Raw genomic sequence first — 15,857 nt, 5'->3', positions numbered from 1 at the left:
CAAGGAGAAATTGATCATGACAATATTGGACTAAATGTTGATAATGTGGCACCTGAGGACAGTATCTCTGCAGTATTAAGTCACAGATCAAGTCGCTCAGCCACATCCTCCACATCATCAGCAAGGATCCGAGCTGAAGCTGAAAAGGCAGCTATTCAAACAAGGATTCAAGCACTGAAGCAAAAGCATGCTCTGGAGGAAGAGGAGGAAGAATTAAATGTGCAAAAGGAACAATTACGGAAACGAAGAGAGACACTTGAGTTGCATACAGAATTAGCAGCTACAACAGCAAAGCTCACTGTGTATAAATCTGCAGGGGAACAAATGGACTCAACTCAAATGGATGGTATGAATGCTTATTATGACGACATGGTTGACAGGTATCGACCCAAAGGAATGGACCTTCTTGTGATCCACACAGTGCAAGAGCCCATTGATGAAATGCCAAGTGTGCGTCCAAAGGAAGGAGTTCAATTCCAACCTCCCATCCTGCTCAGTAGACCTCACATCTCAACTGGTGGTTGGGACTTTGAGATAAGTCCAACACAAAATGTGAGCCCTGTAACCCAAGTACTCTCCTCTCCAAGACAAACCCAAAGTATGCAGACGACAACACAATCACAGGACGGTGAAAGTAAAGACAACGTATGCAGTATTCTCCAAAGGCAAAATGATATAACGAGTATTCTTGTTAGACAGCAACAACTCTCTTTATTGCCCCAAAAGGACATTGCTATTTTTGATGGGGACATATTACAGTTCCAGTCTTTTATACTGTCATTCGAACATGCTATTGAGTCTAAAACTGATAACAACAGAGACAGGCTGCATTTCCTCCAACAGTACACTAAAGGTCCGGCACAAGAACTTGTGAGAAGCTGCCAACTTATGAGTGAACAGAGGGGATATCCTAAAGCAAAAGGTCTGCTGCATGAACATTATGGTAATGAGTACAAAGTTGCCAGTGCCTATATTGACAAGGCGCTCTCATGGTCTAACATCAAGTCTGAAGACCCGAAGGCACTGCAAACATTCACTTTATTCCTCAGAAGTTGCTGCAATGTCATGGAAGAAATGAACTTTATGGAAGAACTTAATCTCGGCTCAAATATAAAAGCAATAATCATGAAACTTCCGTACAAAATGCGGGAAAGATGGAGAAACATAGTATGCGAGCTACAAGAGAAGCGGTGCAGTAGAGCAACACTAATGGATCTGGTCAAATTCCTGGAGAAGCAAGTGAGAATATCCACTGATCCAGTGTTTGGCAACATTCAAGATCAAACCGTCGACAGAGCTAAAAGCAAAGTAACCCCCCCCCCTCAAATTAAAAGCAACAGGTAGTGTTGCAACAAATACTGACACCGTTGAACCAAAATTCACATCCAAAATCCCCAACCAGTCACAAGGCCTTTGTCTCTTTTGCAACCGAGGTGGCCAGACATTAGAGTCATGCTATGCTCTGAAGAAAAAGCCACATAGAGACAAAATTGACTTCTTAAAGGAAAAAGGAATATGTTTTGGCTGTCTTATGAAAGGACATATGAGTAAAGATTGCAAAAGGCGTCTAATCTATAATGTTTGTGACAAAACCCACCCTGGACTCCTCCACATTACAAGAGAAGAAAATGGCAAACCAAGAGAGCAGTCGTCAGAGGAAATGGTGAGCTCTCTTCAGGCATGTGGTCATATTGGGGCCGGTAGTGATGAATGTAGACTTTCTATTGTGCCAGTCAAAATCAAAAGTAACACCAGTGACAAGACCATAGAGACATATGCCTTCCTTGATAATGGAAGTACTGCCACATTTTGTACCGAAGGCTTAATGGAACAACTCAACATCAATGGCAAGAGGACTCGCATTCTACTTCGAACCATGGGCCAAGATAAGTGTGTTCCATCACATATCATAACAGGACTAGAAGTCTCAGGACTTGAACAAGACAAATTCATCCCCCTGCCAAAAGTATTCACACAGAAAACTATACCGGTGACAAAGAATAACATTCCAAAACAGGAGGACTTGGCAAAATGGCCTCACATGGATAAAGTTCATATTCCAGCTATTGAGGCTGAAGTGGAGCTGCTGATTGGGACCAATGTTCCAAAGGCTATGGAGCCCTGGGAAGTGATCCATAGCCCTAAAGAGGGACCCTATGCTGTGAAAACCATGTTGGGCTGGGTAATTAATGGTCCACTAGGTATCAGCGACAACAGCGACAAGGACAGCTGTCCCACTGCCACTGTGAATAGAATATCTCTCATAGATGTTAATGAAATGTTAATCAATCAATACAATCATGATTTCAAAGAGATATCAGCAGATGACAAGCCAGAGATGTCAATAGAAGATAAACGATTCATGAAAATTGCAAATGAATCAATTGTACTTAAAAATGGCCATTACCAACTAGACTTGCCATTTAGAAAGGAAAACACTGTAATGCCAAATAACAAAGTGATCGCAGAACAGCGTCTGGTGAATCTGAAAAGAAAATTAAAAAAGAATGAACACTTTCAAAGTGAGTACACTGATTTCCTTTCAGATGTAATTGATAATGGATATGCTGAAGTGGTGCCGCAAGAGCAACTGGAAAGGAAAGATGGAAGAGTGTGGTATATCCCACACCATGGGGTTTATCACCCACAAAATAAATCACTAAGAGTTGTGTTTGACTGCAGTGCAACTTACCAAGGAATGTCATTAAACACGGAACTGCTACAAGGACCAGATCTGACAAATGGACTTGTCGGGGTCATTTCCAGATTCCGTCAGGAGCCAGTCGCAGTCATGACTGATATAAAGGCAATGTTTCACCAAGTAAGAGTGTCCCCAAATGACGTGGATTTTCTTAGGTTCTTATGGTGGCCTAAAGGTGATGTGAACCGTAAACCAGTTGAGCATCGTATGCTTGTGCACCTGTTTGGAGCCACGTCCTCCCCCAGTTGTTCAAGTTTTGCATTGAAAAGAGTTGCAGAGGACAATAAGAACAGTTTTCCCCATGCAATAACTGACACTGTCAATAGAAATTTCTATGTCGATGACTGTCTAAAAGCCCTACCCTCTGATCAGGAGGCCATACAGCTTGTCACTGATCTCTCAACTATATGCCACAAGGGAGGATTTCACCTCACAAAATGGATGAGCAACAGCCGAGCAGTGCTCTCCGTCATTCCAGAACAAAACAGGGCAAAAGGAGTAAAACAACTGTATTTAGACAAAGATAAACTTCCCACAGAAAGAGCACTTGGTTTGCAGTGGTGTGTTGAAAACGATGCAATTAAGTTTAACATCAAAGTCAAAGAAAAGCCACAAACCCGAAGAGGAATGCTATCTGTAGTGTTGGGAAAAATAACCTGATGAGCACATCATATGGCAGGCACATTAATATATAGTCGACTCTTGCTCTAAACCCAACGAACACATAACACAAACATGATAATATATAGTCAGGTCAAGGCCGGAGCTGAAGGCCCCATCTCCCAGGCAGGCAGATGGTGGACACTCAGACAATGCACCAGTATCATCTCCAGAACGGGAGAGCCACATTAATTTATCACACAGGAGACACCTCGAAGCTCTCCCTCACTAGAAGGAACACATGCAGATACTAGGGGCCTGAGAGCCACATTTAATTTACCACACAGGAGACACCTCAAAGCTCTCCCCCACTAGAAGGAACACATGCAGATACTAGGGGCCTGAGAGCCACATTTAATTTATCACACAGGAGACATTTTGAGAGCTCTGCCCCGTTAGGAGGAACCAAGAGATACACCTGCCCATACCAGGGCCTCAGAGCCACATTAAATTACCACACACGAGACACTTCGGGGGGGCACTCCCCCGTTTTAATTTATCACACCAGAGACATGAGGAACTCTCCCCGTTACGAAGCTCTCTCAGGGCCTGGGAGCCAAAACACACCGAACCGCACACACCTCAAACGCACACACCTCATCGAGAGGAGGATACAGCATAAGACTGTATCACACAGGAACTCTTCACCTTCTTCTGAAGCAGACCTTCCACGGAGGCGAAGCTCCAGACGAACCATCAGCGCTGATTAGGGACTTAGACATATTCGATTTCTCACGCTTTATGACTCTGTATAACCGTTGCCACTTTACTTAATAAATCCAAGGTCCTCGTGCCGATAGACTTTATTACCTCTCCGTCTCATTTTATCTGGTCCAGTAGCTAGACAGACCGTTTTTCCCAACAGTAGTGAGCTCAATCTACGACCCTCTTGGGTTCTTGGCCCCCTTAACACTGCCTGCCAAGTGTCTCCTCCAAGAACTTTGCAAACAAAATCATGGCTGGGATCAACTTATACGTCTGAGAAATGGCTAAAATGGACTTCTGATCTTGTCAAGCTGGCAGTCTTTAAAGTAGACCGCTGCATTAAGCCAATACACTTTGGGAAACCAGTTCATGCCCAACTACATCATTTTTCAGATGCAAGTGACTATGGCTATGGTACAGTTAGCTACCTTCGGTTAACTAACAAAAGAGGAGAGGTCTCTCTGGCCTTTATGATGGGAAGAGCCAGAGTTGCGCCGCTGAAAAATATCACTATCCCAAGAATGGAATTGACAGCTGCTATGTTGTCAGTCAAAGTGGACAAAATGCTCAGAGCAGAATTGCAGTTGCTACTGGAAAATTCTGTTTTTTGGACTGATAGTCAAGCAGTAATCAAGTACATTGCAAACGAGCATACCCGATTCCATACTTTCATTGCAAATCGAGTGTCAACAATCAGAGATAACACAAAGGTATCACAATGGAAGTATGTGGAGACAAAGTTAAATCCAGCCGACGATGCATCTAGAGGACTTAGTGCTGGAAGACTTGTGGATGGAAAAAGATGGATACAGGGACCAACTTTCTTGTTGAGGCCAATGAGTGAATGGCCAAGTGCAACCCTGAAATCCCATGCACTTAATCCAGATGATCCTGAAGTCAAAGTAAGGTTGGTTGTGCATAATATTGTTTTGAAGGAAACGGAAAACCCTACCAACCAACTGCTCTCTTATTTCTCCTGTTGGCTGAAGTTAAGAAAGGCTGTGGCATGGATATTAAAGTTAAAAGGTGTCTTGCAATCTCTAGTAAAACAGAGAAAAGAAAAGGAATCCTGTGTCAATCGCCCATACACACGATCACAAAGTAAAGTGACTCACTCACAGCAGATGGGAAGGAAGGCTATAAGTGAACAACACATAAATATCGATGATCTTGAAACGGCAGAAAAATGTATCATCTGTTTCTGCCAAAGACAAATATTTCCAGAAGAGATGACCAGATTGGAAATGGCGCCATCTGGGGTCAAAAGGTCAAGTCCCCTTTACAAGTTGGACCAAGTAATGGAGGATGGGATTTTGAGAGTGGGAGGTAGACTTGACAGATCAGCTATGCCTCAACAAAGCAAACATCCTATTATTCTGTCAAAGAACATGCATATTTCCTCTCTTATCCTTCGCCAAATCCATGAAAATGTTGGTCATAATGGAAGGAACCATGTTCTCTCGCAGCTGCGCCAGAAATACTGGATTACAGGTGCAAATGCCGCTGTAAGAAAGATCATCTCAAAATGTGTTGAATGCAGGCGCGTAAGAGGAAGACCAGGAGAACAGAAAATGGCAGGTTTACCTGTTGAAAGACTAATACCAGATAACCCTCCATTTACAAACGTTGGACTTGATTATTTTGGGCCCATCGAGGTAAAGAAAGCAAGGAGCCTCGTGAAAAGATACAGTGTCATATTCACCTGCATGTCAAGCAGAGCAGTGCATTTGGAGGTCGCTCACTCACTTGATACAGACTCCTGTATAAATGCAATAAGGAGATTTATCTACAGAAGAGGACAAGTGGAACATCTAAGATCAGATAATGGAACCAATCTGGTTGGAGCGGAGAGAGAGTTAAAGAAAGCTCTTTTAACACTGAATCAACACCAAGTCCAAGATTCCCTGCTACAACATGGAGTGAAGTGGAGTTTCAACCCCCCTGCTGCCTCTCATCACGGTGGAGTGTGGGAGCGACTTATCAGAATGGTGAGATGCATACTCTGTTCAGTTTTGCATCAACAAACTCTCGATGATGAAGGCCTGTGTACTGTGTTTTGCGAAGTGGAAGCAATTCTTAACAGTCGGCCTATAACAACTGTCTCAGCTGATCGACACGATCTTGAAGCACTGACACCTAATCACATTCTTCTCCTGAACACCAAGCCTGCTTTGCCCCCAGGACTCTTTCAAAAATCAGACCTCTATGCTCGACGTCGCTGGAAGCAGATCCAGTACATAGCAGAACTGTTTTGGAAGCGCTGGACGAAAGAGTACCTGCCCTTACTGCAGGAGAGACAAAAGTGGTGTGCAGTAAGAAGGAACTTTCAAGTTGGAGATGTGGTGATGATAGTGGATTCAACAGCACCCCGTGGCTCTTGGTTGCTTGCCAGGATAAAGGAAACCATTGCTGACTCAAAGGGTCTCGTTCGCTCTGTCAAACTACAGACGAGGACAAGTGTTCTTGAGCGGCCTATAACCAAGATCTGCCTGCTGTTGGAGACAGAAGATTGAAATGAACTTGAAATAATTTATTATTTTTGATGTATTTCGGCACATATAGTAGCTCCTTCTTATTTAGATTGATATAATTGTAATTGTTACACACCTATACAATTAGGGGCCGGTGTGTAGGAGCCATATTCAGTTTAGTATTATTTGTGTGCAATGGTTGTTTTTGGTGACCTCTACAGGTCTTGAGTGCCTGTGTGCATATAATAGGAGATCGACAGAGTGCCAGGTGTGGCTGATTACACAGCAAAAGTTTTTCTACAATGGCTTGGCCCACATCCTGCTCTGTTTGTTTTAAGTATTCTCAGTCAGTTTTCTTTGATTTTTGTACAAAATAAACCACAAGACCTTTTTTGCAAACCCAACAAACTTCTGGACATTATCGTTTTTGGACTCAAGCATTGTTAGAATCTAGTCTGCAGTCAGTCACCAGTGATGTTAATTGGAACAAGGAAAATCTGTGAAACGTCACTACAAATACTTTTGACAATCCCAAAACCCAGTCGAAACTAGATTGAAAAAGAGTGTAGTTCAAAACGTGACACAGCGGTTACTTCTTCGCCACCTAGTGATTGTTATGTACGATCATTCAAAACCCCCATGTTATTTCCCATAGACATTTGACCGAGGGAACCGGGAGGCTCGGAGGCTGGACGAACGGATTAATAAATAAACAGACTTATTTTTCTGAGGCCGGGACTGCAGTCATGTGATTGGCTGAAAAGGAGGGTTGAGAGTCGAGACTTGTCGGTTCTACTTGCTGCTTACTGAGCACAGCATCATCAAATAGTAGATAAATACGCCACTTGTATTTTTTGGAATGCTAGATTCTGATTGGCTGCAGAGAGTCCTTTAATCCCTATGGTCCCCTGCTAAGTAGTTCCAGTCAAATTGTCTGTTAAGCCTTCAAAACGAGAGCTGGTAAATTGTGAAAAATGCATTAAACTGTAATCGGAAAACGCGGTTATATGCTACAGACCCTATGGTATCTGTGGTATAAAGGCTGGGACGAATTTCAAATTCTAAATATATTGTGGCGACTCCTACGGGGGTCGCGCCGGCGTCTAGACAGCTCGCTGTTTATTTTATTTACTATCCATGTTAAAAAGAAGAAGGAATAATGCCTCAGATTGCAATTTTTTAAAATATTGACTATGCTCAAAGGAAGCAGGATTATTACCAAATTTTTCACTTTATTTTGTTTTTACACATTTGAAGATTTTATTTAAAGTCACATTTGTCTCGTTATCTTTTTTGCTGTTGTTGATCCGAAAATGATCCGACCCGTGATTCAAAAACCGTGACACGATCCGAACCGTGAGTTTTGTGATCCATTGCACCCCTACTGTTGGTGGTGGTGGAGAAGGGTTAGCAGAGGAAGCGACAGTGACAGGTTGGTGAAAAAGGCGGGGGGGAGTGGGGAGAAAAAAATATATACAGTTTTCAACAACAATGGTTGGTGCAGTTCCCGTGGTTACGATATGGGGGACAAGCCATGGTGTGTGTACTGCAGGACATGTGGCCCGTCCGTTGCAGGCAGGACACATTTTGTAAATGGATCTACACAATTCAAAGTTCAGTCATTAAAATTACACAACGAAAGCCAAAAGCACAATACGTGCAGGGACCTCTGCATCACACAAAGCTCCCAGCCCCTCCCCACCTAATTTAATAGGATAGATGAGAGCAATCGCTCGGCGGAGAATGAAGAAATAATCATCAAGTTTAACACCGCCTACAACATCGCTAAAGAGGAACTCCCGTTCACAAAAAAAAAAAATGGTGCTACCTTATTTTTTTTGGTGCTACTAAATGAAAAGCTAGGTGGCACCAGTGTTACCTGTGAAAAAGTTAGTCTGGAGCCCTGAGTGGGGGGCTCTTGACATGGTACAGGAGGAGCTCATCTCCAGGACCCTTTCTAATACAGGTCAACCATGTTATAGAGGACAAGAATCATTCCAGAGGTTGAGAAGCCTCTCTCTCTAGAGCCGGAGAAGACTCCTGCTACACGGTGTTGTATTTAGGAATTAGTGAGGACCAGATTTTTTTTATTTAAAGGAGTTTATTTACTGTATTTCTGGATGAGAAAAATTCATACCAAAATGACATCTACCAACACAACCCAAACTCATTATCTATAATTAAAACAATTTAAATGCATACCAATGTTTGAAAGGTTGTAAAGTGATTCCTGAATTGCTGGGAAAGAATCCTGTCTCCACTGCTCTATGTCCTCATGGTTACATTTTCTGTGGTTTCTGTCTGACCTGTTTTCTCTGGGAGGATCAGGGACGTTGATTAGACCTTATTGATTAAATCACATTATGTTGCTTTCAGATACTTTACTCAGGGTTTGAATGAATGCATGGAATTATTATTCAAATACAGCAAGAATAATACAATAACAAATAAAACACAATAGAATAAATAAAAACACATTCAGGGTCACTGATAGGCTATATAGGCTGGACTGGAAGTTGGAACCCTCCCTTCTACAAAGCTGTTACTCGGCCTAGTAAATTGTGAGTCGGCCTTGATGGCCATCAGTCCCTGCACGTCTCACAACCACTTTGTCTTGAAGTAGCCTTTCTCACATAGCTAGAGCAAATGGGCCTCATAAGGCCTGGCTATAAACAATTTCTCGAGTTCAGAAATCCTTATCAATCTATGTTAACCTTACAGCATTGCCAAAATGAAAAAAAATCCATAAGTAGCCTATGACTTACGTGAGTTACGCCTACATAGATATTGCTATAGCATTACATTTACTACCTAAATGATTTTAAAAAGTTGGCCTTCGTAAAAATACATTCTTCCCACAAACGATTCGTTATTAAATATGTGCATTTAAAATTATGAAAAGGCCGGCTCTTCGCCAAATCATTTTATCAATGTAAAAAATATAAATTACACGCTGGCTTTTTCAGTTAGGTCGGAGATAGGATAGGCAAAACGTTTCCAACTCCTGATTCTACCGCTCGAGCCGCCTCTCGAGTCCTAGCCGCCTCTCAGACGTCCGGTTAGGAAGATGGTGCTCCCCTCTCTCACATTATAGGACACCAATGTATGACTTCCGTGGTCCAACTGCTTGCCTTCATGGATCAGCCTTTGTTGGTCCTCAGCCACTCCTTCCCGCTGTTTCACCTTGAGCTTGAAGCCTGCCACCGTCTCCCCAGGTCGGACGTTGTATGTGTGATTCGCACCCTTCTCCGTTTTCAGGAACACTTGGATGTTTTTGGGCTCTTGGACCAGCACGAAAATATTCGCACAGGGTAGCACCCCATAGAAACTCAGGTCTTTTAAGTCATCATCGAGAATTATCTTGTCGACTGAAAGCCTCTCCGGGGAGATGTGGAACTTTTGAAAGATGAGTATTTTCAGCGAGCCCACGGTGGTCCCTGGAGGCACAATGAGGGGACGTGGTTCCCCGCCAAGAAGAGTGATTGTAATATTCATGATGAATGCTTCTGGGAAATAAATACAAGAATTTTAGAGACTTATTTTCCAATTAGCAGTTTTAATAAGCATAATAACGCTAGCCTACATTTGAACTCACCTCGGTTTAAAGTCTCTTAAGAACAGGAGGATAGCCTGCGACTCGGTGATCAAGTTATGTCCTCAACATCAGCAGTGAGGCTGTGGGTTTATAAAGCCTCCACTAAGATTCGATTTCCTCATGCCGGTCCCAATCAGTTTCGCTTCTCTCATTCGGTCATTGTTGCCAGTGTCGTGTTGCTTTCTGTCTTTAAGACGCCTGCGAAGGCGAGGTTATTTATGTTGCAAATTACGTTTAGGTAAAGGTCTACACAATGATAAATAAGTCACTTTATGGTTAGATGCTTAAGTTGACCTAATAGGTTATGATGGTTAATATTTGCATAAGGTTAAAAATAGGCTACCTAAATTAGTCATCTCTAGCCATATACCTTTACATTATCATCTCTAATCTTATACCAGTAGGCCTATTATGTTTAAGAGGGTTAAGTCTAGATATGAACTTAGAGATGATTACATTTAGGTACTGGGTTAGAGATGGTGAAGTTTAAGTAGGCTATAGGTTAGAGATGGTTAAGTTTAGGAATCAGCTTCATGTTTACGGTTTAGGTATAAGTTAGAGATGGTTCAATTCATTCGTTTGGTGTGGCTTTTGACCTTTTGTTGTCGCATTTGGATTTGTGTTGTTAAGTTTATATTTTCCGTGATTGTTTTTTTTTTTTGTTGGAAATGCAGGCCATCGCAGTATAGGGTCCCAGAACTGGAACTGCAGCATCAATATTTCAGGAACATAATACTCATAAAGACAAGCTAGAGCCACCAATGAGCTCAGTTTCTGTATCCTCCCCTAGTGGTTATTACAATCAATTAACACATCACGAGTTCAAGTGCCCAGAGGCGATTTCCATGTTATGAATAGATAAGATACCATTTCTACGTGATGTGTGTCCGTGTGCTGCACCTTTATGAATCATTCCTTGATACACCGGTGTATTTTATGACTAAATTAAACGAAACTTATTCATAAACAAAAACAGAAACCTAAAATAGTCTAACAGCACAACGATGACGTAATAATGAGGCAATATTGGGGTAATTTATAGAGTATAATAGGTATTTCTATTCTACAGCATTTTTTATTTAAATTCACAAAATCAGTTTGTGTAAAGAATTCGAAGACAATAGGGCAGATCTAAACAGTAAAACTTAACGAAAGGACTTTCCTTCAGCTATACGAATGTAAATATAGCTGCGAGCAGCAATGTGGGGGTCAAGCAGAATAGGCCTCTATAAACTTGCTGGACAGACGTAATCGGCTAGGTAGCAACATGATGACCGTCTCTGTAATTAGAAATAACGACAGCTAGGCGTCGATTACGCCGGGGACGCCGGGGACGCGTCCCCACCAGTTTTCGTAAAGACTAATTTTGTCCCCACCAGAAAAAAAAAAATAAAAAATAAATAAATAAATTTGAATGCAGTTTTTTAAAAATGAATGTTAATAGCGCGAGAGAGATGCGAACCAATCCACAAAAAGTCTATCTGGATACGGCACACAGCCGTCAACAATTTGCAACAATTATAACATTGGATGAACAGTTCTAGAATGGGGGAGGGGTGGGTGGTACGGTGGGCGGCTCCTTCTAATTCAATTCAATTCAATTCAATTCAATTCAATTCAATTCAATTTTATTTGTATAGCCCTTAATCACCATTACAGTCTCAAAGGGCTTAACAGGCCAAATATTTGTGACACCCCCCTTTACCCATGCCCCCACACGGGCAAGAAAAAACTCCCTTGAATCAGCAAGGAAGAAATCTTGAGAAGAAACGCAGTGTAGGGGATCCCTTCTTCCAGGGATGGTCAGGAGTGCAATGGGTGCCACAAATGGCATACAGGTAAATACATGTACATCATATTAAAATGGTGATGGGGTTCTGGCCGGTTATCCATGAGGAGAGTCCAGGCATCCAGTCCAGCACCCGCAGCACGCTACAACTGACAGAATAGTGAATTAGAACGGAAAAGTACATAGTGGGAATGTATAATGTAATAAGAAAAGCACAAGCAAACAGAGTAGTCTTCACTACGCATTTGTTGTTTTCACACTCCAAATGCAAGATTGTAGAGGTGCGTTTTGAGCTTCCCTTTGAATAGCTCCACAGAGTCAGCTTCCCTGATCGCTGATGGCAGCCTATTCCATAAAAAGGGGGCTCGATAGGCAAATGCTCTCTGTCCAGCCGATTTCTTTTTAACCTTCGGCAATGAAAGAAGGCCGGCTCCCGAAGACCGGAGAGACCGAGAAGGACTATAAGGAATAATCAGGTCCTTCAGGTACAATGGAGATAGTCCATGCAAGGCTTTATAGGTTAGCAATAGCACCTTAAAGTCTGATCTGAAAGTTATTGGTAGCCAATGTAAAGAGGCGAGAATAGGTGTAATATGATCAAACTTTCTCGTTCTGGTCAGCAATCTAGCTGCCGCATTGTGTACCAGCTGTAGACTCTTTGTAGTAGAGTTCGGTAATCCCGAGAACAGTGCATTGCAATAGTCCAGTCTTGACGAGACAAACGCATGAATCAGTGTCTCTGCATCCACTACAGATAACATTGATCTGATTCTTGCAATGTTTCTCAAATGGAAAAAGGCAATTCTAGTTATACTTCTTATATGCTGATCAAAGCATAGTTGAGGGTCAAACAAGACACCAAGATTTCTGACGGATGCACTCTGTGGGATGGCGAAGCCATCCAACCACAGAGAGACATCCTCAAACTTTTCCCGGTCCCGCTTCGAGCCGATTATCATCAGCTCTGTCTTCCCAGTATTAAGCTGTAGAAAGTTTTGTGACATCCAGCCCTTCACAGCAGCCAAACAGGACTCAACCTTTTGAATCTGGGCAGAATCCCCGGAATCTACAGGAATGTAGAGCTGGGTGTCATCCGCATAGCAATGGAAACTAATTCCGAAGCCGCGGATAACGTCACCGAGGGGAAGCATATAAATTGCAAAAAGCAATGGACCAAGAACCGACCCTTGTGGTACGCCAAAGCGCAATTTACAATGCTTCGATTCTGCACCCTCATGAAGCACAAATTGGGTTCTATCTGTGAGGTACGATTCAAGCCAACCAAGAGCCGTACCCCCCGAAACCAACATAGTGTTCAAGACGGTGAAGAAGAGTGCTATGGTCAATCGTATCAAACGCAGCGCTCAGATCCAACATCACAAGCATTGTGCTTGTGTTTTTATCCAAAGCAAGAAGGATGTCATTTACAACTCTTGTAATAGCAGTTTCAGTTGAGTGGAAATTCCTGAACCCCGACTGGAAAGGTTCGAAGAGATTATTCCTCGTCAAATAATCAACAATTTGCTTTGCTACAATCCTTTCCTGTACCTTAGACAAGAAGGGCAGATTCGATATAGGCCGATAGTTCCTGACTAATTCAGGATCTAGGCCAGGCTTTTTGAGTAGCGGTTTTAACACTGCAGCCTTGAAATTGGAAGGAACAATTCCTGTTGAAAACGAAAGATTCATAAGCAAGAGGATAACAGGCCCCACCGTTGGAAAAAGTTCCTTAAGAACCCTAGAAGGGAGCGGATCCAACATACAAGTTGTTGGCTTTGAGGCCTTTATCACCCTTTCAAGTTCCACCAAGGAAATCGCCTTAAACTCCAAAAGAGTTGCGTCAGAGTTCACCATCCTACTTGGCAGAACCCCATCCTGCCCCACAGGATGTGTAGGATTAGCCGCCCGGAAACTATCTTGATAGTTTCTCTGTGTAATCTGAACCTGACTGCTTGCTGCGCACTTCCATGGACAATCTGCTGCGGATGCAGCCTCATGCATTTGAGGAGAGGTCCGGAGGAGGTTACGTAACGTATCTATATTTATTCATGATGATGACAATCTGTACAAACTCCTTTGTCGTAGTTTGACCGAGGGCAGCTAACGATTTATCTTGATAGTTTCTAAGTTCTATCATTGACGTTGAAGCTATAGCCAACATTAGCTTCTAGAAGCCAAGTAGGCCTAGCTGCCACAGTCAAGTTGGATCTGCCCGCTGTTAGCGATAGCATTACATAATTGTATCATCTTAGATGATACAATTATGCATCTTAGCAGTTAGAGTTTAGATGAGGTAACATTAATGCTACGCTACCCTCGGCCAGTCTTCCCATGTGGTGACATTTTATTTTTACCAAAGTTAAGCTTATCTAAGCTTGTTATTGATGGGCATCATGGGCTAGTGTAACACAATTCCAAGTGTGTAGGCCTGATCAAATGTAAACAAAGACAGAAGATTGATAACTTAATTGATTTAGCTCTGTCTTATTTATTTATTTTAAAATGCAGTGTTTTCTCCTTTTAGGAACTTGTTTATGCCAACTCACCTCTTCATTGCCATCTACCAGTTCCTGCCTTTCATTAAGCTCTGATGCACTTGGTTCCTGTTCCTTATAAATAAATAAAAATGTGTTAACTCAATTGATTATGCCCTCTATTTTATTAGATTTATGTGGTGTGCAAACAAAAGTCTTGTAACCTTTATTGTAATGATATGACCACTATGACGGTATGTTGGTTGTGGTATATGTTATCAATATTGTAATTGTTTTTTGACAAAATATTGGTTTGGAGTGTGCGGTTGCCTGGTACCATGGTTGTTACTTGGTACAAATAATATGGATGATTTACGACCATCTAGTGGGGATTCTGAAAACTGCTAACGAAACGTCATTGAAGTGAAAATAACATTTTAAATAGTTTAAATAGGAAAGCTAAACGTTAAAGCACATAGGGCAAAACACTCCAGTAGCACTAGGCTATGGCGACACATTAGTGCCATAATTCACTAATGTGATAAAAGATGCATTCGGGCGTATTATATTATTCCACACGCGTAGATATTAACTGCGAGCGCGCAAGTGATCTCTGCGCGCGCGCAAATTACCTCTGCGCGCGCAAAACAGCCTCTCGCGCGCGCAAATGACCTCAGCGCGCGCAAAACAGCCTCTCGCGCGTAACAGCCTCTTGCGAAAGATGTTTTTACGCTCGCTCGAATTTAATTTTGGCACTATGGGGGAGGGAACCAAGGCAGGGTGGGCTTTCCTATGATTGGCCGTTTCTGAAGCGCGATATTTGATTGACAGCCCTCCTCAGCCTTCCTCTCATTCAATTCTGAATTGTACAGTAAATGGCTGAAACGATAGTTACGTATTGTAACTCTAGATTCTATGAGTATAGGCGCAGCCTTTTAAGGCTATCGCTATTGGGTTATCCCTAGGCGTGAGCCGTAGCACTGAAAAATGTGTAATCCCCGACCACCAACAGCGTAGGCCTCAATTACGTCCGCGTGCGGCGTGCCTCAACGACGTCCGCATTTCGCAGATATAGTCGGGCGCCGGCAGACGTTCTGCTCCCAATAAACAGCTTTTCTTCAGCTATTTAAAGGACAATGAGGCCGACACTTAAAAGGCTGCGCCTTTACTCATAGAATCTGGAGTTACAATACGTAACTATCGTTTCAGCCATTTACTGTACAATTCAGAATTGAATGAGAGGAGGGCTGAGGAGGGCTGTCAATCAAATATCGCGCTACAGAAACGGCCATTCATAGGAAAGCCCGCCCTGCCTTGGTTCCCTCCCCCATAGTGCCAAAATTAAATTCGAGCGAGCGTAAAAACATCTTTCGCGAGAGGCTGTTACGCGCGAGAGGCTGTTTTGCGCGCGCAGAGGTTATTTGCGCGCGCGCAGAGATCATTTTCGCGCTCGCAGTTAATA

The 15,857-nt window shown here is 42.6% G+C and overlaps 2 protein-coding genes across 3 annotated transcripts; one reads left to right on the top strand and one right to left on the bottom strand.

Moving 5' to 3' along the window:
• Positions 1–4,346: 4,346 nt before the first annotated feature.
• Positions 4,347–7,052, top strand: LOC132467895 (uncharacterized). The gene is made up of 2 exons (XM_060065476.1): positions 4,347–6,054; positions 6,248–7,052. Exons 1-2 carry the CDS (start codon positions 4,537–4,539, stop codon positions 6,305–6,307), a joined length of 1,578 nt encoding a protein of 525 aa, XP_059921459.1. The 5' UTR covers positions 4,347–4,536; the 3' UTR covers positions 6,308–7,052.
• Positions 7,053–9,402: 2,350 nt separating this feature from the next.
• On the bottom strand, positions 9,403–10,270 carry LOC132467894 (ubiquitin-like). Of its 2 annotated transcripts, none has more exons than XM_060065474.1 (2): positions 10,133–10,270; positions 9,403–10,043 (listed from the first exon to the last, which is right to left on the bottom strand). In XM_060065474.1, the coding sequence occupies exon 2, from the start codon at positions 10,030–10,032 to the stop codon at positions 9,574–9,576; it is 459 nt and encodes a 152-aa protein (XP_059921457.1). In that variant the 5' UTR covers positions 10,033–10,043; positions 10,133–10,270; the 3' UTR covers positions 9,403–9,573. The 2 variants fall into 2 exon arrangements, with proteins under 2 accessions (XP_059921457.1, XP_059921458.1); XM_060065475.1 differs by having other exon boundaries at positions 9,403–10,040; positions 10,133–10,261.
• Between the last annotated feature and the right edge of the window lie 5,587 nt (positions 10,271–15,857).

Source organism: Gadus macrocephalus, chromosome 11 (genome assembly GCF_031168955.1).
Source record: "Gadus macrocephalus chromosome 11, ASM3116895v1".
NCBI lineage: Eukaryota > Metazoa > Chordata > Actinopteri > Gadiformes > Gadidae > Gadus > Gadus macrocephalus.
The sequence above is the reverse complement of the archived record's forward strand: the minus strand, read 5'-3'. Positions and strand labels throughout refer to the sequence as shown.

Bases quoted from the DNA above. Each gene is read 5' to 3' on its own strand.
- LOC132467895 (XM_060065476.1), top strand. From the start codon at position 4,537: ATGATGGGAAGAGCCAGAGTTGCGCCGCTGAAAAATATCACTATCCCA. The intron at 6,055-6,247 runs GTGAGATGCATA...CTTTGCCCCCAG, and splicing joins GGGAGCGACTTATCAGAATG to GACTCTTTCAAAAATCAGAC.
- LOC132467894 (XM_060065474.1), bottom strand. From the start codon at position 10,032: ATGAATATTACAATCACTCTTCTTGGCGGGGAACCACGTCCCCTCATT.